Source organism: Ctenopharyngodon idella, chromosome 19 (genome assembly GCF_019924925.1).
Source record: "Ctenopharyngodon idella isolate HZGC_01 chromosome 19, HZGC01, whole genome shotgun sequence".
Classification (NCBI taxonomy): Eukaryota; Metazoa; Chordata; class Actinopteri; order Cypriniformes; family Xenocyprididae; genus Ctenopharyngodon; species Ctenopharyngodon idella.
In genome coordinates this window covers 11,485,694-11,512,863 of record NC_067238.1, presented here as the reverse complement: position 1 = coordinate 11,512,863, position 27,170 = coordinate 11,485,694, and the positions used below count along the sequence as shown (strand labels likewise).

General features: G+C 40.0%; 2 protein-coding genes across 6 annotated transcripts in view; both read right to left on the bottom strand.

The window, feature by feature from the left end:
- Positions 1-4,011: 4,011 nt before the first annotated feature.
- Positions 4,012-19,701, bottom strand: cacng8a (calcium channel, voltage-dependent, gamma subunit 8a). Of its 5 annotated transcripts, none has more exons than XM_051873609.1 (6): positions 19,406-19,667; positions 16,752-17,035; positions 12,624-12,851; positions 7,179-7,262; positions 6,889-7,029; positions 4,012-5,913 (listed from the first exon to the last, which is right to left on the bottom strand). In XM_051873609.1, exons 2-6 carry the CDS (start codon positions 16,780-16,782, stop codon positions 5,114-5,116), a joined length of 1,284 nt encoding a protein of 427 aa, XP_051729569.1. In that variant the 5' UTR covers positions 16,783-17,035; positions 19,406-19,667; the 3' UTR covers positions 4,012-5,113. The 5 variants fall into 5 exon arrangements, with proteins under 5 accessions (XP_051729569.1, XP_051729571.1, XP_051729570.1 ...); XM_051873611.1 differs by lacking the exon at positions 19,406-19,667 and adding an exon at positions 17,157-17,353; XM_051873610.1 differs by lacking the exon at positions 19,406-19,667 and adding an exon at positions 17,164-17,353.
- A 4,450-nt stretch (positions 19,702-24,151) lies between these two features.
- Positions 24,152-27,170, bottom strand: part of cacng7a (calcium channel, voltage-dependent, gamma subunit 7a) — a 28,121-nt gene continuing 25,102 nt past the window's right edge. Inside the window, exon 6 of the mRNA XM_051873583.1 lies at positions 24,152-26,955. Within this exon, the coding sequence (XP_051729543.1) occupies positions 26,506-26,955 (450 nt within the window). The 3' untranslated portion in view covers positions 24,152-26,505. The remainder of the gene's footprint in view (positions 26,956-27,170) is intronic.

Sequence of the window (27,170 nt, the reverse complement as noted above, 5' to 3'; positions counted from 1 at the left end):
CTTCCAGATTTCCATCTCCCTGTTCATCCCACTCATCTCATTTCCTCCCTCCTGCTTCCTCTAAATTTAGAGCGTGGCCAATCGCGCTCCAGAGGACGTAAGCAACACAAACATGGATTAGAAGTGCGGTTCCCCTCTCTTTCCGAGCCACCCAAACCTATCATAGAAATAGTGACCATCAGTATAGCTGATTTTATTTACATCTAAACTATGACAGACACCAGTATGGTGTGGGTGTTCTACTTAAGTTTAGCTTTGGTTACATATCAGGTATCTTTACCTTCAGTGTGACCTAGATAAATCTGCAGGGCACATAGCAACTGAATCTTCTGATGAGTTACAGCTTGTTTATGTTCGCCTATCTTTAAACTCTGCCCTTGTTGGTTTGACCTCTGAAAACTCTGCACTTACAGTTCACATACACTTTCAGCCAGCTAATGATCGCTAATGGTATTCCAATGCATGGGACACGACACCTGATCCTAAAGGCCCCATGAAAATGTTTGACGAGTGCTGTTTTCTTGTGATGACGTATTTCTTAAAATAGCTAGTAGCCTCTAGTTTATGTCACACTTGTGAATCATGCTACTTGCTAAAGCTAGTCAGAAGCAGGTAGTATAAGGAGAAAGGACATTTTTATTCAGAGAATATTTTATTGGATATAAATTTCTAACAAATTTATGATGCAGAATGCATCATCAATATTTTTGGCCTGGTTTTCTAGAAACGAAAGACTTTAAGCTTTAAATCTGCTACAAGTTCATTTTGTCAACTTTTAGGAGTATACATATAGATGACCTCAAAAGCTAAAACACAGGCTACTACCTACTACTTCTTTCAAGATTCTGAAGTGCGCATACAATGGGCACTTTACTATCCCATGAGGCCATGGGAGAGGAGTTGTGAATAGAGTTCTGCAGGGATGGCGTATTTTTATAGGCCAAAATCAGTGTCTTTGTTTTTTTTTTTAATGGCTTTTTCTGAAATAAAGTCTGTGGTGAACACAAGTTCAAGATATTTTCATGTTTTATGCCATGACAAAATGCATCAGTAATATCCCCTTGTGATTTTTTAAAGCTTTTATTTGTCCTAAAAAAGGCTGTTAATTGGTAACAAGTGGCTAAATGAGACTATGAGTGGTTGTGGGGGACAGGACAACTCATCTACTCACAAGTCCACTTTCACAGCCTTGTTGTATTCATAATCGCGATATTGCAAACTAACTCAAACTTTCAGTGAAAATATTTTTTAAATAAAGACTGAAAGAGTTGTCAGAAGCTTAATGGTGGTGACGTTAAAGTCATGCGACTGTGGTGTAGTTCATTCATAGCCTACATATAGCTTTTTACTTCTGGCGATTGTATTTAGGCTTCAAAATTCAAGTTCTGTTAATTTGTGAAGATTATCATGATGAACATAACATGTAAGAATCATAAACTTTTGTTAGTCACAAAGCATACTTTCTGCAATAATCCAAAATCCAATGAAAATCCAATCTCGGGTTTTTGTCGAGGGCACCAGGGTCATGCCAGCTTCCGAGGTTTGCCTACCAAAATATGTCATCACTGCAGCACATCATGTCTGCATACTACTATATAGTATGGAAAAAAAACAGTATGTGAAAAAAAAAGTATGTCCGAATTCACAGTACTCATAAAAGAGTAGGAAAAGTTCCCGGATGACCTACTACTTCCGGCCGTATTCTGTATATGATGGATACTTTACTAACCCGTGAGGCCACAGGAGAGGATTTGTGAATGACGGTGTAGTGGCACAACTGATGCTGGTAGGTCATGTGATAATGACAGAATGGCGAATGTAGTACATTCAATCTACACACATTCATACTATAAAGAACATAATTTTTTAGCGGTTGTGAAGTAATTACTTGTTCAAAATAAGTATCTACTCGAGAGTATGCGATTTCGGACACAGCCTCTGGCAGTTAAGCAATGCAACTGAGGCTGTAGGTCACATGACAAAGCCAACAAGAAGGATGTAATCCAGATTTCATTCATACTACACACATTAAGTTCGTTCCTCAAACAATGTAGTACCTTCTCAGACAATATACAATTTTGGAAACACCTATGAACTAATAGCCATAAAAACAAACAAAACAAACAAAACAAAACCAAACTTTCATTTTATTGGCTCTTTTTGGGCGAACCTTTATACTGACGCCTGTTTGTGTGGATGCATGAAATTTGTTTATTAACTTCTTCACACCAATGCTGTTTTTCTACGTAAAATTCTAGTTTTATAATTATTTTTATAATTATTATTGTGTTAATTGTGTGATATGTTGTTAAAGTTTGATTCTGAACATGTTGTTTCACTGAAGGTGTGTATTTTATTGCTGCTGTTTGTGGGTTGGACAGGAGCGTTGTTGATGCTGATTCAAACTGTAACCCAGATTGATGACAGGCGCACAGGTGACATTTTATTGCCTGACACTTCTCTGAAAGGTATGTACAGGATGCCTAAATATCTGTGTAGGAGTGGATGGACAAGCGCACACATAAATGAGGCCCCTCAGTCAGCATTTTTTTATAAAAGTGAACGTGACACTCTAGAGTATTGTTTCTTTCAGTCATGTCCTTCCCTCGAGCAAGGCGCAGGCAATAATGCGTTACTTTCTTTCTAATTACTCTATTTGTGTTTGTGTGTGTGTGAGAAATGCATGTGTCTCCTGAAGGCTTGTGAGGGCATTGGGTTGACTACATAGACAGCATTTTAAGGCCTATTAAAGTCCCCCTGTAGTGAATAATTTTATCCCTTAAAACTCACCAAGATGACATAAACGTTTTTTTCCTGTAAAAAAAAAAACTTAATGCCTTAAAATAGCTTGAAAGCAACTGTACACCCTTGCCTCATTTAATATACATGGATCAATGAATATGCAAATTAGCCCCGCCTCCACTCGCTCACGCCAGCTCAGAGATCCACTTGGTCAACACTGCACAATGGTATCGCTCTCTACAACGTCGGACAATTAACGATAATTAATATGATTACCCTTTTGCTTGACTATGTTATCAAACAGCTAATAATGTGTTGCTAATGTTACACAAACCATGTTCCCGTTCACCATGTTAGTCAGACAGCTGCCTTCTAACAAACAGTATCCTTACAAACGCTTTAACAACTCAGAACGTCAGTGGAGAAAGGCATATAGTTCATCATAGCATCGTAACATCATACACCCGCCATATTGCTAAATCTACACGATTTTTCATATCAACAGAAAAATATACTGGGATAACCTGGCTTCTCTTGAGACTCCCCTGCTAGTTCGCTGTTAATGGAGTTGACTTGAATGAATTTGCACATGGTTTGTCTTAAAGCATATTAAAAACGCCACACAGACATATAAACAACATTAAAAACTTGATTTTCACCACAGAGGGTCTTTAAGATACTTCATTTGGCAAAATTCAAAGGCAGCCTCTTCAGAGAAGGTGATCCCAATGCTGATGAAAAATTCAGGGAAATGCTGATTAAAAGTATATTTCATCAAATATAGTTAAAAAAGAACTGATCTAATTTATATGTGTATTTTTATGCTTATATGCTACTAGTATTGCTTCGTTAGCTTAGCCAAATGCTATTGCTAAAATCAAGGAATGTGTGCTTTACAATGAGTTGCTGTCTATAAAAACTTTTCACATGGTCACTTACGAGTTCTCTTAAAAGACAGCTGCCTATGTAGTTTCCCTTTAAGGATGTCAGCAGCGATGATTACTAGGTGATCATAAAGGCACTCCATCGGTGTACAGCCATCTCCTTGGAGTTTTGTACTCCTCCCAAAGTTGTAGACTGGAAAATAATGACTTAATTAGAGGAGAAATGTTTCTTTGTTCTGTCAAAATATGTGTAAAGTGTTGCTTATCAAATCCCTCTCTAGTCCCCTGGGTCTTGATGATGACCTTTCCTTTGACCCTTCCCTGTCATCCCAAATCCATCCGCATGAGCACATACAGGCAATTCACACAAAGCCAAAAGGCAGAGCATTATGAATATATCATATATTAGATATGAATCATGCATACAAAGTTACAAATAAACATGAAAATAATACGCTGCAGTCAAAACTGCTAACAGTATGCACACAGATCTCAGTTTTAGACATTCATAGAATATATCATATTTTATTTTACCAAAAAAGTTTTTCCACACACACGCACACACAATTTTATATATATATATTTATATTCATAATATACTATATATTTAATAGATTTTTTTGTCTTTTCTGGTGAGGTTTTTTAGGTATATGTATTGCTCCCCTGGAATGAATGCCTTTCACTTCTGTATTCTGTCTCTTTCTATTTCTCTTTTTGACTTCTAGTCTCAAAAGCAGTTTATTACATTCGTTATCCCATCGTAACAATATTAAGACTGTTAATATGATAAATAAATCAAATATATTTATATGAAGACTTAACTACTTGTACACTTACGGTTACAATGAAAAATTCCACAGATCTAAATATTATCAATCTTTGTAAAAACTAAAAAAATTTCTTAATAGTAATAGTTGTCACTCTCGCAGAATTAACACATGCTTGACACGGAATGACATCGTGAAATATTGTGTCAACATGTGCAAGAAAAAAAATCACAGTTTAAGTTCATCATTCGAAAGGAAATAAATTAAAATGGATACTTGTGCAAAAAATAAAAATGTATAATGTATAAGTTAACTCAGCAATAACAATTACCATAATAATAAAAGAAAAAACAACAACTATATTGGAATGCTAAATAAGTTACAGGAATAACCTGATGATAAAGCACTGGAATTGAAAGAGCTCGAAGAACCGAAAGATCACCATCACACACATCGATTATTTCAACATGAATCAATAAGAAGTGCGGATGGAATTCTGTTACTCAAGTCACCATGTTCAAAAACGTAAATGGAGAGAAAAAAGAGGATGTATTGCCTTCTTGTTCACTTCTTTGTTGTCTTGTGAGCGGACCTTATTTCGTTTCTCAGCCCTTTCTTGCTCTTTTTGTCTCTCCCGTTCTCCCCCTTCCCACTTTACTTGCAGTTCGTGTAATCGCTTGTTTTCCCCGTCACTCTCTTCCCTCCCCCTCGAGCTTTTCGTTACACAGGTGTTGTTCTCCTGTTGAGAGTGTTAGTGTTTGAACTGTCTCCTTTTCCTAGTCGATCCAAGGTCCCCAGCCCTCGATCCCTCTCCATGGTGGCAGAGGAGCCGGCGGATAGAGGCGGCTGTTGGGGGCCGGAGGAAGATGAGGTATTGAGGGTGGCGTTGGCCGACGCAGCCAGGTTCGACTTGGAAAGAGAAGGCAGTGTTCCCGTCATGAGCGCTCCTCCGCCTCCCTCCTTTGTTGGAAAGTAATTGTGCAGCTGGTAGAGTGTGGCACGGTCGACTGTGCCGTACATAGGTGGCTTACCTTCCCTGCCCAGCGTGTACATCGATATATCTCCCATTCCTCCTCCTCCTCCTCCTCCGGAGTGCGTATGCGGATTGGGAAGCGTGGCTACCGAAAACGGTGGCGGGCCGGCGGCCAGGGGCGGGCCAAAGTTCTTGGGAGCAATGGCGGAGGTGGGGGACTGTTCGCGGGAGCGGGTCGGCTCCGCTGTGGAGCGCGAACTGGAGCGGGATGAGCGCCGGCGGAAGCGGTATCCCGGCAAGCGTAGCACTGCAGAGGTCGTGCTGCGGAAGAGGTCAGTGCGCGAGCGGCAGCGCAGTTCTTTGTTGCGCTCAATGTAAATGTTGACAGCCAGCACGCCCACAACTTCTGCCAGGATGAACGACAGGCCGCCAAAGTAGAAGGACCAGCCGTAGGAGTAGTGCCACTTCTTGTCCTCATCCTTTTTGGGAGAGATGTCGCTGAGCGCCGCAGAGATGTATACAATGACACCTATAATGTTGCTCAGGCCTGGATCGATTCAAGACAAAATGTTTTTTTTTTTCCTGTTAGTTTAGGTCAACAGATTTATTTTTTAATACAAAGCAAGGACAAAGAATCTGGAGGTAATTCACTGAGAATGAATCGAGCCCACTGATGCTGTAGTTCATTTGAAATAAATTATTTTTAATAAATCTAACTCTAACCATAACAGCCAAATGTAAATTACACCTGGCTAATGGCGCTGACTTTATAAATGTGCTATAATAAACCTGATTTACATAGAAATTAAAAGAATAACAATGATTTGAATATTGCCATTTAATTCTTAAAATATTTTTAATATTGGTATATTTACTTAAATAATAAAATGTATTTGTTTTTTTTAAATATTTTAGACTTTTTAAAAATATTTTAATATTTGAAAAATAAAAGTACTAGTTAGACTAAAGTTTTGTGAATTCACCTCATCACAATTTACTAAATTATGGTGCTATAATGGCACTTTTCCACTGCATGATACGGCTCGATACGGCTCACTCAAATAGTACCAATAGTAATAGTAATTGAGGTTTAGTGATACTAAATGTGACGTGTAAACACTGCAGATCACTGATTGGTCAGAGATTGGTCAGAGAGAATCGTCACTACCAGCATCACTGGATTTGAAACACGAGACACCAAACCCGCTAGATTTAAATAGTCAGTAACAGGCACCGCAGTATAATTTGTTCATGAAATGACTTGCTTTAAATGACTGTCACATGCAACTTGAAAAAAGAAATCGTGGTGAGTAGACGAGGTGCAGACTCGTTGGTAGACGAGGAGTGGATCCACGGCAGTAGAGGTTATAATCCAACCCACTTTGAAGTGGTACTAATTGCAATGGAAAAGCAAACCGAAAGTAAAGCGAGCCGAGCTGAGCCGTGCCGTGCTGTACCGAGCCGAGCCGTGTTGTACCACGCAGTGGAAAAGCACCATAAGTATCATAATGAGAAATGTTACCTGCCACTACAAACAAAATGCCTGCTCCCAAAATGATGTGCCTTTTTGTCTTGTAAAACCGACTAGATGCCACACAAACTCCACCTAGCAGCAATAATATGGCACTGAGGATAGGAAATATACTGGAGGCCCTGACTACACCTGAGAAGAGAAAAAAGAAAACAAAAGATTGGCAAAAAATGGCAAAAATGTATGTTTCAAATTCATTGTTTTCCCCATACCCCTATATTCAGAATGCAAATATCATCTTATATTCCAAAAACATGCACAAATAAACACTCCTGACTCACGTAAAAGGTACTCTGCAGCATCCTGGTCATAATCAGCATCCTCTGGGAAATGATTAATCTGGGAACACACTCCTCTCTTCAATCCTAAATAGAATGAGAGAGAGAGAGAGATTCTTCAAAAGTGTCACCATATTTTCTGGTTTCTGAGCGAACTAAATAAAGTAGCACTTGGCATCGGTGCTTCAGCACTTGCTTTGGCGACTTGCTTCGGTTCAGCCTGCAACACTCAATCCAGGCTCCCCCTTTTCTCTAAAAATGTCTTATTTCTCAACATCACTTTAAATAAAAATTGACAAAAGGTCAAAAGAAAAAAAAAAAAGGTCTGAATGGAGTTGGTGTGGTGTTTTGTTCTAAATGGATTCAGAGTAGATGTCAATGATTGGGAGTCACCCCAGGTCAAAGGCGTCATGCAGAGCTCTCTCTTGTGTGATATAAACCATTCACTTTAGACAACATGTTGATGCACTGCATATGCCCAGTGTCTTCCAGTGCTTGCTGTCTTTTTTTCATGCCAGGATTATTATCGTTAACTTAGGGCGTTTTCACACCTGGCTCGTTTGGAGCGTTTGTTTCTGAACCTGGTGTTCGCATATATGAACACGGCAATTGCACTCGGATCTGCACCAAAACAATCGCTCTGAGATCGCCTGAAGGAGGTGGTCTCAGCCCAATTGAAAACGAACTCTGGGGCAGTTTGGTTGAGGTGAGAAAGCAATCCGACCCAAACGGACCAACAAACCAAGTGGTATCATAATTCATAGCGGGGAATGTGTTATATAAAAAGGAACAGTGTCTGATTCTTTTAGTGAGTACATTAGTTATTGCTGTTGAAAACAAAAGAGCACATCTTCATCTTAAAATGTTGTGTAATTGCTCTTCTCTCTCTATGTGTGTGTATATATATGTATATATAAAATCCACCTGTCCTTTGTGTCAGAAGTTGTGCTTGGAGTACGGTCGAAATAGAACAGGGTATCAGTTTACATTCAGGAATTTATCATGTTGCATCGCACCGCATCTCGTGTAGACAGCGTCGTTGATTATAATGGGTTCTATTTGCTTTTGTCACGTTGCATCACGGCATGTAAACATGGTGTAAAGGAGTCATCCTTGCAGCAGATCTTCATTTTGTTTTATTTATTTTTTAGATGCTTTCTTGCAGAACTTTTACTATCTATATCTATGTTTTATTAACTTGGGTTAGTTAATCCAAAAATGAAAATTACCCCATGATTTACTTACCTTCAAGCCATTAGGTGTATATGACTATCTTCTTTCAGATGAACACAATCAGAGATATATTTAAAAATATCCTTGCTCCTCCATAGCTTTATAACAGTTGTGAGGGGGGGGGGGGGGGGGGGGGGGGGACTTGCTGCTCAAGATGAAGACAGATGAATCGATCCAAAATAAGTTTAATCACAATAATATAACAGGCAGACAGGCAGGGTGAACACAACATAACGCAACGTAGATCGAACAGAGACTGAAGGTGAAGGTATAACTTAAGTAGTGGACATAATGAAGATAATGACTAACACAGCTGACACATATGAACTAATAACAACAGACGAATGGCCAGAAACTGAACAAAGAAACGTGACAGAAACAAATCAAACTGAAACTAAACAGTACTGAACATGACAGTTCGCACCCCTCCGGCAAGGGGCGACCTCCGGCAGGGGCTTTGGAGGAGGACAAGGTGATGGAGAAGGGATGGTGAGAGGCAGATAAGGAGGGATGATGGCAGGATGTGGTGAAAGGATGGTGATGGTGGGACGACAATCCCCTGGCAGCGATGATGGTGATTGGCCGATGGCACAGACCCAGAGCTCCCCAGTGCCGACAGCCCACGGCGGAGACAAGGGAGGGAGGAGTCCAGGTGGTGACAAGGCTGATGACAGCTTGGGGACAACCGACGGAGACAGAGCCAGAGAATCCGCAGGCGCAGACCGAGGGTCGAGTGAGCTGAGCGACATCGCTGGTGCAGGAGACCCAGGCGATGTTGTGGCGACGAGCGTCGTAGGCGGAGCCAGAGTACCCGAGGACAGGGACGAGGCTGGTGAGACCGAGGATAGAGGTGTCCCCGGAGGGAGGAAGGAGCCTGCTGTAGCCGTAGGGAAGGAGGGACAGAGCGTATGTCCGTGGCGTAGGCAGAGCGACGACAGACCAAGGGGGAGCCCGGTGGAGTCACCCGAACAAGGGTCTCTGGAGGAGCCAAAGGTAAGAGGAGCCAGGGCGGAGCCGTCAGGTCGACGGGCTGAGATGGAATGAAGGAATCTGAGGCTGGAGGCAGAGCCGCTTGATCCTCCTTGACAGGCGCTGCTGGAGGCTGCTCGACCTGCGGCTTGAAATCCTGGTGGGGCGTCCCCAGAGAAGGCGCAGGGCTGCAATCACCCAGAAGCGATGGGGCTGGAGGACTGGCTAAGCTCTGTGGTGGTGGAAGTGACAGGAGACTAGACGTGATGATGGTGTCCTTGGTGCTCTCTTGAGCAATGACGACAATTTTGGCCCGTTCGTCCATCTTGGGCGGTCTGATCTTTTGTAACGTTGTGCTCCAGCAGAAAGATGAAGACAGACAAATCGATTCAAAATACTCCAAGTTTAATCACAATAATACAACAGGCAGACAGGCAGGGTGAACACAACATAACGCAACATAAATCGGACAGAGACTGAAGGTGAAGGTACAACTTAAGTAGTGGACATAATGAGGATAATGACTAACACAGCTGACACAGTGACACATATGAACTAATAACGATGGTAACTGGGGAGACAGACGAGTGGCGGGAAACCGAACAAAGGAACATACGACAGATAGAAACAAACTGAATCTGACTGAAACTAAACAGTACTGAACGTGACACTTCCGCCAGACTCCCATACACATCGATTTGCGGCAGAAGACTAATCTCTGACACGACGTATGATGTAATGATGACAGAGCAAAACAAAACACTGGTCATGAATTAGAAGTCTAAACCAAAAATTTTTAAAGAGATTTTGATAAGAGAAGAGGAGCTTGAGTTTGTTGCACAGCCCTATTTGTTTGAACCATGAGAGGCGTCTAAGCTTACGATACTTCTACATCTTGTGTCATACATCGCATGAGGGGGTTACTCATTTGTATGCGTATGGTCGTCCGCCGCAAGCTAGTTATATTAATGTATTAAGTTTTAAATATTGATATTTTTCACACAAAAACGCAACCCCCTGGAGCCATATGGATTATTTTTTATGGATGGATTTTTTGGGGCTTCTAAATCTGCCCCTCTTTAATACCATTATAAAGCTTGGAAGAGCAAGGATATTTTTTAATATATCTCTGATTGTGTTCGTCTGAAAGAAGATAGTCATATACACCTAGGATATCTTGAGGGTGAGTAAATCATGCGATAATTTTCATTTTTGGGTGAACTATTCCTTTAATGTTAAAATAAAGCTGTTTTTCCTGTACCCCTTTTCAGCAGGAACACAGAATCAACAATTACAAACATTTTTTAAAATTTCCAAAAAGTAAAATAATAAAAAGTTTTTACAATTCCAGAAAATAAAATAATAAAATATAATAAACATGTTTAAATGCATGATTACAGTGCAATCAGTGTAGATCAATTCATGAACGAATAAATCTTATGAACTGGTTCTTTTAATGAGTTGTTTAAAAAGAATAAACTCATTACCTGTTACCTGTTTGAATCTTTCACTGAATCCTTTAGTTTTATTATTGAATCAAAGTCTGACTCACTTACTGAACTTATATATTCAGTAGAGACTTTTGTAACAGGATTATTATTGCAATAAATTACAATAGTGGTATTTTAATAAAATTATTAAAACATACATAGTGGAAGTTGGAGCCATAGCCTTGTGGGCAGTGCTCCAACACAGCACAGCAACGTTTCAGGTGACCCGAGTTCGAGTCCCGGCACATGGTCCTTTCCACAGTCACTGTCTCTCCTTGACTGTCCTATCCATATAGTATAGTGGACAATGCAAATATGTAAGAAACTCTATTAATAAACATTTCCCTCAAAAATCAGATCAGTTTGCACTATATAAACCAGAGAACCGAAGTGAGCAATATAATAAGTCAAAATGACTGTTTTTGTCTGGTTTGATTATGCTGCAAATGCAATGAGAGCTCTGCAGGCACCTTTGACCTGCAATGACTCATCACATAATCATAGCCATTGACATGTACTCTTCTAGGTTTCTAATGCAAATGGAAAAAAATACAGCCCATGTTTGTTTAAAACCAGTCTCTTGAGACCTGGCTAGAGCAAATGAGGTACTCTGTACTGTTAAAACAACTAGCTTAATGTGAATACCCCTCATTGCAGAGCCCAATGGCTAAAAGGATCTGGAGGCAACGCTTCCCACAATGCCTTTGGTAGTGTCAAAGTAACCCTAAAGCTAGACAGTGAAATCATTTTGTGTTAGGGTTCTGACTCAGTGCCCTGGTTGTTTCCTCTTCCTTATAAAAAAAATACTTCATGTGGTAAAAAATTTAAAGGTTTTATTAATTTTCTTTTTTTGATATTATTTAATATGAGGAAATCAACCTGGCCGCATTAGGTTACACCAATGAAAGTCATTTCCAGTCAGGAAGGAATAGATCCTTAGGAAGCTAACAAAGTCTCCATGTCTGTGGAAGCAGACAGGCAAAATTTAATTACAAATTTGTAGACTGCAATTTTGAAAAACTTGTTATACATGTTATAATGTTTCAATGAAAATTTGAGTCTTTAATATTTTTATTATGTGGTAGCCGTTTTGTAAAAGTAATAAGGCATTTGAGGCCAGACTATTTTGTGAAATAGCCTTTATTATCAACAATCTTTTAAACATTATAATAAAAGTAAATGTTTCTTGAGCAGCAAATCAACAAATTAGAACGATTTCTAAAGGATCATGCGACACTGATGACTGGAGCAACGATGCTGAAAATTCAGCTTTGCCCTCAAAGGAAATAAATTAATATACATTAAAACAGAAAACAGTTATTTTAAATTGTATTAATATTTCACTATATTACTGTTTTTCTGTATTTTTATCAAAGAAATGTAGCCTTGGTGAGCATAAGAGACTTCTTTCTAAAACATTAAAAAATTTTAATGACCCCAAGCTCATGGTTCAGTCATGATAATAAATAAAATGTTCTCAAAAAAAACTGTATTCATTTTGCACTTAAGCACTTGAACTGCTCCTGCAAATAATGTATATTAAGCGGCACTGATCAAAACAGAGCTGAAATATTAGGCCATCCAGACTGTATAACACAAGCTTAAATCCAACCATTTTCTCTTCTGCAATATAACTTCCGTGAATCACTTGTGCAAACTGCACAGGTGGGAACCTCCTTCATGCATCATTTCCCCCTTTACATACGTACATGACCCAATCCTTCGCCCCCACACACAAACACAGCCGTTCACTTACCTTCCAGGCAGCAAATCCTCCAGAGGCCGGAGTGGGTGAGAGCTCCAGGATCCTTCTTGTCCTTGTTGTGTGGGTCATCCTGAGAGGAGTTTGCAGTGCTGTTGCAGATAAAGGCCCGAGCGTACAGCCAGTAGTCCGTGCCAATGGCTACGGTCATCAAGGCGAAGGCTGCGAATGCTCCCACAGTGGTGAGAAGCACCTGAATTCCCCGCTCACACCACACCATGGCTGGAGTCATAAACAGAAACACAGCTGTGGTCAAACGAGAGGCTAAGAGAGTGTGAACAGGATCCTGAGTCAAGTGGACACAGCTGAAAAAATGGGTATAAATAAAAGCATAAAGAAAGATTGTAATCGGAGCCCAAGGTTACAGGAAGAAGTAGATGAGATGAGTGTGTGATCCTGCTGAACATATCAAGTGTTGGAAGATCAGTTGACGAGGACATTTTGAACCCAGAGATGCACAAATTGTCATCAGTATGCCCAAATATAGGTTAAGATCATGAACAAATGCCAATGCAACAATGGAGAAGAATGCACATTTCAGAATTATAGTACAATGAAAAACAATAAGTGACAATTATCACAATAAAATGCAGAGGTTAGAAAAGTAACCAAACTGCTCATAGTCCCATTGGGAGTGTATAGTTGCCAGGCAGCTGTTGTAAACTGTCACGAGACAGTTGTAATTGAGATTTCTTTGCATGGATAGATCTTTTATATGGAGCAATTCAAGCATGTTGATATGGATGAAAGATATTATGGGCAACGGTCCATTGCTTTCTTGTAGAAGATTAGATTGTTTGTGATTAATAAAGCTAAATATGTCCGCTGACTGCATGTCTACGGCAAAAAAATACATAGCTGAACCAAAATCTGTCTGTTCAAAAAAAAAAAAAAAAAAATCACCACAAAAAGATAAAAAGATCGCAGACATTGCTATATTAAGTCTGAGTATAATCACGTGACTGACATTTTATGTTTAATACAATACTTATATCAGTAACAGTGATACAAAAAAGGTTCAATATACATGGCCATCATTTCTTAACTACATAAAATCAAATCATTTTTCTTTCTGTTCAAATTTAAAAAGAGCCCAATTGTTCATTGAGATATTAAGTCTATTAAGAATAGAAAGAGGAAAAATAAAAAAAAAATCTACTGCCAGCCATTCATTTTCACAAAATAAACCCCAATTTTTTTATAATAATGACAGGCTGACTGTACATTATACTACTTATTAAATGGATACTTACCAAAGAAATAAATATGTGAATATGAAGTACTAATTTGATTTCTTATAATGCAGAACACGGCTGTAGTGTGGAAGATGAGGACGAAGATGAATGAAGTTCAAACACACTTTAATACAATAATCCAAACAGGAATCAGAACAGGCATCAGGGTAACACACATGACTAGTACGCGACCGGACAAAGAACAACAGACAGGCAGGAACTTAAGTAGTGCAGATGATGAGGTGCTTAATGATGAACAGCTGACACACATGAAAATCATAATGACGGTGACCATGGAGACGGAAGACAGGCGGGAACACAAACAAAGGAACATGTGACAGATGAAAACCAAACTGAAAGTCCATAAAAACTGAAACTAACGTGACAATACGCCCCCTCCAGCAAGGCGCGTCCTCGCGCCGTGGAATGAGGATGATGGATGGAGAGATGGTGGAGGTTCAGGAGGAGGATGAGGATGTGGCGAAGGGCTGGAAAGAAGGGGAGGTGACTGGATGGCAAAGGCAGGCAGATTGGACCGTGGAGACGCAGAATGATGGTGCCAGATGTTGCCAACCCAGAGCACGACCAGGACGATAGCCCACGGCGGAGTAGATGGAGGGAGGAGCCATGGTGGTGACTCACGGGGCACCATCCTGGTGACGATCGACGGACGGGCATCCGCTGGAAGAAGAGCCCCTTGCGCAGACGTAAAGCCGAGGAAGCGAAGAAGCGTGTGAGCCGCAGCGACGATCCCCCGAGAAGGAAGCGGGGATCCTGAGGGCTGAGGACAAGCCGGTGTGACTGAGGGCAGAGGTGAAAACTGATGGAAGGCGGAGCTAGCCGGAGCCGAAGGGGTGGAGGGCCAGAGGGCAGCGGTCGGCCCGCAAGTCTGCAGCAGAGGCATGGTGAGGTCTTACCCAGGCTGAGCCGACGATCCGCAGGAGCTTGGCGAGGTAGAATGGCCGAAGGTCAACGCTGGAGTCGAGGGAGGAAGGAGCACAGGCGCAGGAGCCAGGGCGACGGGTCGAGGTGAGTCTGAGCACTCCGAGGCTGGAGGCAGAGCCACGGGCTCAGACCGCCCAGGAGGGATTGGCTCTTCGCAGGTCCCCAGTGGAACCACGCCACTGAGAGAAGGTGACACAGAGGTACCACTGGGAGACGATGACGACTGGGTGGTATCAGTGACTGAGGACTGAGGACAGGCAAAGAAATATGAGCAGAATCCCTACCAAAAGCAGTCAGGAGAGGAGGTGGGAGAGGAGGGCTGGGCGGGGTTAACTGACTGAAGAAGATGATTGACATACAGGTGAGTTCATGGGGTAAAAGGGATCCAACTCTCCAGGTTCTTGAAAAATGTCCAGTAAGTCTAGCTGGTACTCACTGTCAGTGGTGGGAGGGTGGGCGTGGCTCACTTCCATTCTCTCGAACTCCATGAGGACTCCCACAGTGATGGGCGGCGTTGCCGGCTCACACCCCAGGTCAGACTCTCCGGTATACTTCGGCTCCGGGGCGATAGCGGGCGCTGTCCTTCCTTCTTCGGGCTCTGGCTCACATGTCGCGGCAGGCGGAAGCTTCCAGTCTGCGGTGGGCTGTGGCGTGAGATCCATTGATCGGGGTGGTGGTGATGGACTAGGCTCTGGGTCGGGCTGTGGCGGCTGTATGGATCGGGGGTAGACACTCTCCAGACACCTGATGATGGCCTCCCTCCAGCAAAGTCCTTGGGTTTCTGGGAGGTCTACGGGATGGTGGAAATTTACCCCGATCCAATATAGTGATTTCAGCGTCTCGACATCGTAGGGAGAACGATTGACGAGACGGCAGAACTCCACGGTAAAATCCATGATGTTCTCACTGCTATCTGCCAATGCAGCGATCTTCGCTGCAAAATCCATTTCTTGGTCCGGTCTTCGTCAACGTGCGTGCTCAGGAAGATGAGGACGAAGACGAATCAAGTTCAAACAAACTTTAATACAATAATCCAAACAGGAATTGGAACAGGCATCAGGGTAACACATGACTAGTACGAGACCGGACAAAGAACAACAGACAGGCAGGAACTCATAATGTGAAAATCATAATGACGGTGACGATGGAGACGGAAGACAGGCGGGAACACAAACAAAGGAACATGTGACAGATGAAAACCAAACTGAAAGTCCATAAAAACTGAAACTAACGTGACAACGGCACTATATATATATATATGTGCAGTCAAAGTAAATTTTTCTATGGACTACACTGTAAATAAAAAAAATATTAAAAAAATCCGTTAAAAAAAATAAAAACATTGCCAGGACATTATCTAGTAATTTTACGGACATTTCCATTAAACCTAAAACACAATGCAATGAAGTTCAAAATTCAAAATACAGGTAAAACACCTGTAAAAAATAAATGCGGAAAATTCCGCCAAATTAATACAGAATACATCCTGCCCTATTTTTACAGATTTTTTTAAGAGTGTAGCTAAAATGTTTCAGTACAATACACCATGTCTTCGTAATCTGAGTGACATGAAAGTAGCAGCGGTATGTTACCATGGACAATGGTGAACTACACAATTTAGCGGCCATTATACAAAAATATTTTACTGTTCTACAACTGACCAATCAAGTATTCCAGATAGAGAGTAATAAAAGAACACAATGAACTCAACAAACTTAATCATGAGAAACCAAGCGTAATGCATGCGCTAAGAACACTTCTGGAACATCTAAAGATGTCTGCAAAAAAGTTCCTTGATAAGACAACAGCAAGCTGAAAATGATGCTGTCATACAGTGGATCACACTGAGACTCACTCAAGAGCATTTCACTAAACATGATAACAAGCATTAGACACGGTGGTCTCTGCACAGCACGGGCAGCCATTAATGAGATCCGATTACCTGGAGGAATGTGTCTTCCCTTCCCATCCATCCCTGCAGCTCTCCAATCCTTGTCACTGAATATTGTGCCGACCAGAACGTCCAAGCAGCATCCATCGACTGTTATCCCTCGCTCTTTCTTTCCCCCCTCTTTCACGCACCCCTCCGCTCACTCTCTCTCTCTCTTCTTTCTTTCTTTCTCTCTCCCCCTGTCTCCTGCCCGTGGGTGGGTGTAGATTTTCTAGGTTTCGCTGCTTTTCTCCTCTTAGAGAGATTTCATGGCAGGAATCCTACTGCTTCTCCTCCTGAGGAGAAACAAACAATGAGAATAGAGAGAAAGAACATGTTTAAGGTGCATGCTGGAGAAAAACAACAGCTTGAGATTGTGTTATTGCCATTAAATGATCATTATCATGACAGCAGTACAGTTTACATGTATTTCATCCAGACGAGCAGTGAATCTAGATGGTTACATCGCCCATACATCCGCGGGAAGAGCAAGGGATATATAAAGAAAAAGAGAATAGAGAGAAAGCAAGACAGAGCGTGCGCCATTCCATCACCATGGCAACAGCGCATTCTGAAGTCGAGAACAGAACAGGATGGTGTGTGTGATGTTGGTGAGTGAGGTGATGCTATAGTGTGTGTGCGTGTGCGTGTGTGTGTGTGGGGGGGGGGGGGGTGTATTCATCATAACATACCTAGTGATTTGCCAAACCCTCGACTGTCATGGATGTTCAGAATCCACCTGGTGGGTGCTTTCGATCAACACTCTTTTCTGTAATGACGATGCGGTAATGACATGCACAGCGAGGACAGCTGATTTGTCCCCCCCATGACGAGCTCAGACTCTAATAGGCACTTACTTAGAGTTCTGTTCTGTTATGTTCAGAGTATTGTCACTCTTGCTCATTCTCAGAAACAGGAATCCAAATGGTAACAAACACCACAGTCAGACACACACAAAGGAAGTTACACAGTGTTTAGGAACGAAATAAGTTAACACAAAAGTCAAAAATGAAAAATCCTCCAGAAATATACAAACAAAAGCTTCTCATGCACACTTACATACATTTAAAAATAATTTAAAAAGTATAATATACCCTAGTGACAGAAAAGAATAAAAAAAAAGATTTAATATAGAATTATAAGTAAGAAAAATAAAGCATTAATTAATTATTAATAAATATATGCTGTTATTGTTATTATGCCAAAATCAATAATTTAATTTATAATATAAAAATATTGATAATGTAATAAATGCACAAAACTTTCAGTCTCTTTTATTGAAAATTTTAATTATTATTATTACTATGGACAATTATATCTATTATATATGTGTGTATATATATATATATATATATATATATATTATACTGTAATATAATTAAAGCACATTCAGTTTTCGCTCACAAAACGTTTGGGCTCTGCAAAGATCCTAATAAAAATTTCACTCATCTATGCATGTCATTATTATTATTACAATGATAACTCTAAATGTAATATTTTATTTCTAATATAAAATAAAATACTTTGAGGCACTAAACAGCAGGCCATCCTCTGGTCACATGTTAGCTAAGATTGTGGAGAGAAAAGGCAAGCTAGTGGTTTAATGATACATATGAATGAACTTCTCTAGGGCACTAATGGCCTCCCAGCACCGAAACATTCACATAACATGGCAACCATGTGTCATGTCTGATAGAACTGCAGAGGATTCAAGCCTTGCAGGAATGGTTCGACCTTGCTTATACCTCTTACAACAGGAGGAATACATACAAAGCTCTCTAAAGCAGTAATTTCATTTAAATTTCATATGCAGCCAGTTCACATTGCTTACATTATTGATGTTGTCACATATAAAAGTATGTAGAGCAGTTAAAAGTGACCATATATATATATATATATATATATATAACATTGGTACTACTAAGCACCAGGGGACTTTTGCGTCTTTGGTGTTAATGAATGAATGAATGAATGAAGGAAGGAAGGAAGGAAGGAAGGAAGGAAGGAAGGAAGGAAGGAAGGAAGGAATGAATGAATGGAGAAGCATCAATGGTTCTGATGTGGACTGTTATTAGGTTATATTATATACGTGCATAAATGTAAATAACCTATATTGTCAAGTAGGCTATAAAGTGTCAATTAACATCACAACTCTTGGCTGTAAATCAGTGCCATGCACTAGTGCAACATGTAGTGATATTGCAGTGCCAACGGACCTTCAGTCGATCAATGATTTGTTGTTTTGGTCTTAAAGGGAATGATACAACATAAAACCAATGACTGATTTCCCTCAGCCATCAAAATGACTGACAGATGTTTCTCCCCAGACCGTTACTAGAAGGGTTCAGTCCGCGCGCGTCTCCATTGAGCGCGCTCATCTGCCATCGAGACGCTCGCGAAACGATTTACAAATTTGACAGTTTTCACAAACAATTGAATATAGAAACAGCATAAAACACGTTCGTTAAACATAAATGATACAAAAACTGATTCGAATGAATCGCTAAACAATCGACTGAAGCTTTCACACGTCAGTAAACCGACCACACAGCGTCCGTTAAATTTCACGATTCATTTCGGATATTCTATGAATAAATCTCAACGAATCTACTTAAAATGTACCAAGTCGTATAAAATTGTTAATGCTTGATGCTTTTTTGCCTTACCTTTGCAGTTTAGACATGTATCCCTGTTGCTTTTTGGTCGTAATTCTTTGAGGCGGTTCTGGAGAGGCGGTGAATGAGGGGGCGTTAAGAGACAGTTGTGCTCATATGAATAAACGATGGTGAAGCAGGAAATATTAGCCGACAGGACTTGGTTAATATTGATCAAGAGACAAATCAGTTCTCTAGGAACAGGTCTGCAGGACGACAGAGCCGAACTAATCGAAGAAAGGATATGGATTCTGTCAGATGGTGAAGAATGGACTGATTGTGGATGCTTGACCATATGCCTAATATTTTCTGTCTGAATTTTTTTATTGTTTCATTACTCGACACACACTTTTTTATCAAGCCGTTTTCATATCTTAATCTAATCTGTGGAAATGGCAAAATTTTTGCCCTAAGAACCTTGTTTAATATGGCTAATGAGGGCACTCTACATGATATATGTTTGGACAGAATGTACCTTAGATGCCATGTTTATTTGTGTTTTTCCCTCCCAGTCTTATTTTCATTTGAGAAAATTTAAATATGGCATCTACCCTAAGATCCCTGAAAGATCCATGATGAAATTCATCTCTAGGATCAAATTTATCAGCAATTAAAACATAGGCATATGCAAAATTGCTGAAATTACAATTATTTTACACAATATAGCTTAAAATGCACATAGAATATTGAAAAGAGAACATTTACAATATCAGTTGACATGACTAGTTTTGTAACTCACATAAAGGAGAATGAAGTTCTGTTAATGGACCAATATTGATTTCAGGACTCCTGGATAAGGGACTCTCCATAAGAAAGGAAAAAAATACATTAGATATATATTTTACAGTAAAATAAGATAATCGAAATTGGTTTGCTTTAAGCAGTCAGCAAGATGGTGCGAGATGATGTCCGACCTCATCTACCCATCACTTTCAAGTTTGATGACCCCCCCCCCATAAAGACATAATTCATGTCAATTTGAGCATTGCAATAATTAGCCTTGAACAACCAAAAGGATTCTTATTGGAGAAATGGATGCAAAATGGAGCACATGGTCAAAAAAGGTGGAAATGATATACTGTATATATATATATATATATATATATATATATATATATATATACCGGTCAGGCATAACATTATGACCACAAGTGAATAACACTGATTATCTCTTCATCACGGCACCTGTTAGTGGGTGGGATATATTAGGCAGCAAGTGAACATTTTGTCCTCAAATTTGATGTGTTAGAATCAGGAAATATGGGCAAGCGTAAGGATTTGAGTGAGTTTAACACAGAGACAAATTGTGATGGCTAGACAACTGGGTCAGAGCATGCCCAAAACTGCAGCTCTTGTGGATTGTTCCCGGTCTGCAGTGGTCAGTATCTATCAAAAGTGGTCCAAGGAAGGAACAGTGGTGAACTGTCGACAGGGACATGGTTAGCCAAGGCTCACTGATGCACGTGGGGAGCAAAGGCTGGCCCGTGTGGTCCGATCCAACAGACGAGCTACTGTAGCTCAAATTGCTCAAGTTAATGCTGGTTCTGATAGAAAGGTGTCAGAATACACAGTGCATCACAGTTTGTTGCGTATGGAGCTGCATAGCCGCAGACCAGTCAGGTTGCCCATGCTGACCCCTGTCCACCGCCGAAAGCGCCAACAGTGGGCACATGAGCATCACAACTGGACCACGGAGCAATGAAAGAAGGTGGCCTGGTCTGATGAATCACATTTTCTTTTACATCACATGGATGGCCGGGTATGTGTGCGTCGCTTACCTGGGGAACACATGGCACCAGGATGCACTATGGGAAGAAGGCAAGCCGACAGAGGCAGTGTGATGCTTTGGGCAATGTTCTGCTGGGAAACCTTGGGTCCTGCCATGTGGATGTTACTTTGACACGTACCACTTACCTAAGCATTGTTGCAGACCTTGAACACACTTTCATGGAAACGGTATTCCCTGGTGGCTGTGGCCTCTTTCAGCAGGATAATGCACCCTGCCACAAAGCAAAAATGGTTCAGGAATGGTTTGAGGAGCACAACAATGAGTTTGAGGTGTTGACATGGCCTTCAAATTCCCCAGATCTCAATCCAATCGAGCATGTGTGGGATGTGCTGAACAAACAAGTCCGATCCATGGAGGCCCCACCTCGCAACTTAGAGAACTTAAAGGATCTGCTGCCAACATCTTGACGCCAGATACCACAGCACACCTTCAGGGGTCTAGTGAAGTCCATGCCTCAATGGGTCAGAGCTGTTTTGGCAGCAAAAGAGGGACCAACACAATATTAGGAAGGTGATCATAATGTTATGCCTGATCGGTGCATGTATATATATATTTAATTTGTGTCATTTTGATCCATTGTAAAATTGTAAGGACACCAGCAGGTTGGTGTGACTATTTAATCTTGTTAATCTTGTACGTGTGATGTATTTATTTTTATGCCTTGGCAAACATTGAAGATATGCAGCTTCATGTGTACATTTGCTCACATGTTCCTCAGTGTCCTCTGAGAGAGAAAAAAAAAAAGGGAGAGAGAGAGACACAGCCACTGTTCGCCCACACATCTTCAGGTAGAGAAGAAGCACTGATAATCAGCACTCAGTTATGTAGTGCTTCAAACATCCCTGTGGTTTGAACACATTGAGAGATGCATGTATTAGAGACTGTGGTTCCTTATTCATGTGGGTGTTTATTCTGTCACCAGGGTATTTATGCCATGAAAGCAATTCCTCTGATTCAAGTGATGCTGTTGCAGCAATAATGCGATTGTAGCTTTAAACAACAGGGAGCCTTTCCTTACAAGCATGGTGCATTGAGCGCTCTGGGTAAATTTCCCAAGGTCTTTCAAGGCCATTCTCTCAAAGTTAGACATGAGAAAGCAGGAATCAATAGAATTTTACGCATGAAGTCGATACTGAATCTAAAGCACATGGGCCAAACATTAGCAAGTGCTCATTGCTGATGCACTGACCCATCAATTCACACACTCCTCCACAGTTTACTCATTTCTCCACAACCAAGTCACCTAGTCACTCATTTGCCCCACAGTTCCTGCCCCACAGACATGCTTACATTGTCATCTGATTATAGAGATCTATTAACTCTGGTTTTGTTTAAAGCTTAAAAGAGATACTTTCAATGTCCACAGGCAAAATTTCTGTAATAAAACCACCTAGCATTGGCCTTTTTCTATGTTGTTTTTTAAACTGCTGAGAATATTAAGAAATGCAATACGAAACATGAAAATGATTTGAAAATGACTTGTCAAACAATAAAGAAAACCATTAAACCACATTTTATAAAACGGATAGTTCCGGCCCTTGATTCTAATTGGTTGAGCCACGTTCGAAGCCGTTGTAAAATTCCCAAAAACATACAGCTGACCGCATAACATAAGTATCGCTGCGCCACTGAGTGTGTATGTTGCTGCGTCTGTCTTGGCAACCACTCTTAGCAACGTAAACATAATTTTGTTCTCAATTGATTATGTTCATTGAAGCTTACTGCATTATGAAGAGTATTGTGAGAGAGATATTGAGTTTATTACCTGCATTCAAATTTAGCATTTTCTTTCAGGTCAGTCCTATGTTCATAATAAAAATCCATTTGAATGTCCACTGCGATCTCGTCCTTTTTAACATTTAATTAGTGATAACACTGACACTGACAGCGATAGTCAAAGCATTTGTCATTTGCGTCTTGTTCCGTTTTCACGACAAGTTTCAATATAAAAGTCTGAGTGACGCTCACATAAGGACAATCTTTGCCGCCATCTAATGGCGTAATAAATGTAACTTCTGTTGCTGTTCATGGTCAGGGACTATTTTTTCCAGCGGAAGGAAAGCTTTTAATGATTTTACTTCATGAAAGTTGAATTGATACATACTTTTTGGCTTAAATATTTTTTGGTAACTGTTTTATAAAAGCAGTGGTTTACAATGAATTTATAACAGCTAAGGGGGTTTTAGGCACTCCGCTTGTGAATTCACTGTAAGCCATGGCTTCACAGGGCTTATTGCTTTAATAAAAACCAAAAGGCTGAAATTCACTATGTGATCAATAACTTCTTCCGGTCATGAACCCCTTAAACACAGACAACTTACCTGTTTTTCAACTGATTTTTAGTGAAACTGTTCAAACTGAAGTTAAAATCTCAAAAACTAGCAGGGTGAATCTCATGAAACATGTCGGTCATAGTTCACCCTAAAGTCAGGAAAAAGAAAAGAAATTATATTATGTAATTTTTTTTTTTTTTTTTAAATTATGACATTCTATAATTAAGCAGCCCCTCATTCTCATTATAATGCAAAAAAAAAAAAAAAAAAATACAATTATTTAGATACTATTCACATTTTTCGTACTGTACTATAATCATCTTTGCCATTTTTAAAATGTTTTTTAAAAATAATTTGAAAATTGTCACAATGGAAAGAATCTTAATGATCTTAAATAAGCTTAATCAATCAGCAAATTAGTCACTTTTTTATTTATTTATTTTAGGGTGAACTGTGACTGGACATGTTTTTACATATTTTCCCCTGATTATTTTTTTCAATTCACAGAATACTTGTTTCTCAAGAATATAATGAAATTGTAATTATAATAGAATCAGTCATTTAAGCTGTATTTATGGGGTCAAACACAACAAATTTTGCCCTGCATTTTTAAATAACAAATTAAAGTACAAGCATACAGTCAGTAAGTGCATTAGAAATGCATTGTGCATAAAATACAAGTCATTTAATGTGCGATATTTTTCAGTTTCTTAAGTTTTATTTAGCAAATTCAAGATTACAAAGAAGAAATGCCACAGTTTTAATAATAATAATAATAATAGTAATAATAATAATAACTGTCATCATCATCTTAAGTATCAGGCACAATTGCTTTGGCATTATGGAATGAAAGGCATGCAAAACTGATAACCGAAAAACAGAAAACTAAAGACAGGAAGGCTGAGAGAGAAAAGAGAGAGAAATGAGGGGTAAAAGAGCAAAAGACATGTCAAATGAGTGAGGCAGCTTTAGCTTAATGGGACTTTGAGAGAGACAAATCAAGACAAAGGACAGCCAACAGGGATGATTTAAAAAAAAAAAAAAAAAAGGAAAAGGGTATGAAGATGAAAAAATGTCATGCAAAATGGTACATACATATTTATAAGCCAGACCCTCAGCGTAAACCGCAACAACAACAAATGTCAACTGGAATCGTGAGAGCAGAAAGATCATTATAACGCAATTATTAGCAAAAGACGAGAAACAAAAACAGATATTCACACGTTTGAGACTTAAAAGCAGACTAAATTTGTACCATCAGCAATGCTTGAATAAATATTAGGATCAAAAATCATTCCTCTTGCTCTTTTAATTGTCCATATATCATACTTTCACTTCTGCATATTTCACTTGTAATATGGCTATAATATAAATGGTTATTCTTATTTCTTTACTATCCAGCAGGAACCAGTCCTGTTCTTTATAACTACTCATATTTCATAACTATTTATCTTTATAATATTTACACGCAATAATGAACTCTATCAGATATAACTCTCTGGAAAATATTTCAAGCTTTTGTGCACGAAAATAGGGCATAACAGATAATTATGATCATATTTATTAGTTAATATTTATTTAGGGATATTTTTCTACAAAGGTCAATGTTTATGGATTAGGAAAAGGGCTTTGGTGGAATAATAATAATTATACTGTACAAATTGTCTTTACTGCATTGCTCAATCGATGCAGCATCCGCAGGCACCAGGTATGGAAATGCTGACTCATCTGCCTCATTTTAGTCAATGAATCGAATACAGATTTCATATACTGTAGCTAGTACTTCAGTGCTTGTTTTGATGCACTATTAATGCTTGACCAGTAGATGGCGCAAGATACCAGGGGCAGAACAACCGTTCACTCAAGGTGGAAAACAAAACCATAACATATTGCTTTGTGCTACTGAAAGATTCCTCATGATAATTTCTGTTCTTTTTTTTCATTACTCTAAAACATGATCTCTGAAATACTGCTGCAACACGCACAGGACTGATTTACAATAGCTTCTGTAATAATATAACACGTTTACAATTCATTTTGTATAATAAACAATTCAATTAATAGTTGTAGTGATAATATTAATAATAATAAAAGAGAACGGCTGCATTTTTAAGATGATGACTGAACAGTGAAGGAGAGTAAATCTCCGGCATTCATATAGGAGTCAGCCTCCATTTTAGGTTAAGGTAAATATGTTTAGTATGTTCAAACGTTTCCTTTTTGTATCGTGCTATATCACTGCTAAACTTTTTTCTGTTTTTTTTTTTTTTTTTTTTTGAAAACATTTTTTTGAATATGAGAGCACAAGAAAACACAAGGCATATTGAGGGCCGTGGGGCCAAGCGTACAACATCCCAGTAAGGAAACATCAGCCAGCTTTGTAGAACATCTACCCTGATGTACAAATCTAAAAACATTACAAATTGATTGTAAAGGACAAATCGGACCCCCTGCACTTTTGCCCGCATGATAAAACATAGGTAAATATGTTGGACTACACTAGATGACTACTGCTCTTGATACATTATGTACAGAAATGATGCATCTTGCCCACTGAAATAAATCTGCGACACCAAAATCTGCCACCTTTGGGGCACATCCGTGTCTTTTTGCTTCTGTATAAACAAGAAATGATATAAATAGCCTCATGATGCTCATGATATATGAGGTATGAGTGGATGAAAATGCTGTTGTGGTGTGCAATAAGATTTAAACATTTTACATACAAATTTAAATATGTATACAATTGTTCTCAACTATTTTCAGCAAGTCAGTATTTTGTACTTTTTTCCTGTTTTCTTCTTCCTCCATACATTCTTTCTATATGTATAAATGCTATTCCCTCACTTATTAATCTCGCTCTGAGAATCTGTTAAAACGTCATTCAGGCACAGAATTGTAAGTGAAGTGCTTCCTTGTCTACCTCTTTTCAACTTAGCACCCTTTTCTCCAATTTTCTCCCATAGTCTCTGGAGTACTAAAAGCCCCTGTTTTCCTCTTAGCTAATGTTATGCACATATTTCTGTTTAGGTATCGCATACGGAGGAACTCTAACACGGAGAGGCGCTCATACGCATATGTGCGTGGTAGCGAGGGGGCGGGACAGCGGATGGGGGTGTGGCCATTGGGAGGGACTGAGGGGCATGGCCACCAGAATGGGAGGAGTGGATGGTGTGAGGATAGGAAGAGGAAGAGGAGGAAGAAGCAGGTGGGAGGTGATAGCTGGCCCCGGAGGAGGGGCCCGAGGAAGAGGGCGGATTGGAGGGGCCGCTTTTAGGCGGAGGCAGCGGGGCCTGGTTGAGCTGAATGGAGATGTCGCTGGACACCTCGGAGCCGCTGCGTCCGCGCTGAGGAGGAGGCCATGAGTCTGGGTGCAGGTACTGGCCGCTGTAGTCACTGCATTCAGACAGACGAGGGCGATACAGCGCAGGGTGGGGCCGGTACATCTCCTCCTCGGCGTAACGTTTCATGAAGAGATACACAGACATGACCCCAGCACCCTAGCAAAACAAAATCACTTGTTATTCAGTTCACGTTATTCAGTTCATTTTAAATTCACGGATAAAATGTTCCTACAAGCTAACAGCTATCACTGCAAATAGATGTTCTGAGAAACTGCACCTTTCTCAGTAAAAGTCCTATGCAAAAAAAAAAAAAAAAAAAGGCAGGAGTCGAGCTTGTGCCTTTTTTTTAAATTAGAAAACTAACCAATTAA

Bases quoted from the DNA above. Each gene is read 5' to 3' on its own strand.
- cacng8a (XM_051873609.1), bottom strand. From the start codon at position 16,782: ATGGATGGGAAGGGAAGACACATTCCTCCAG. The intron at 7,263-12,623 runs GTAAGTGAACGG...CATTCTATTTAG, and splicing joins GAGGATTTGCTGCCTGGAAG to GATTGAAGAGAGGAGTGTGT. The intron at 5,914-6,888 runs GTAACATTTCTC...GAATCGATCCAG, and splicing joins CATTTTGTTTGTAGTGGCAG to GCCTGAGCAACATTATAGGT.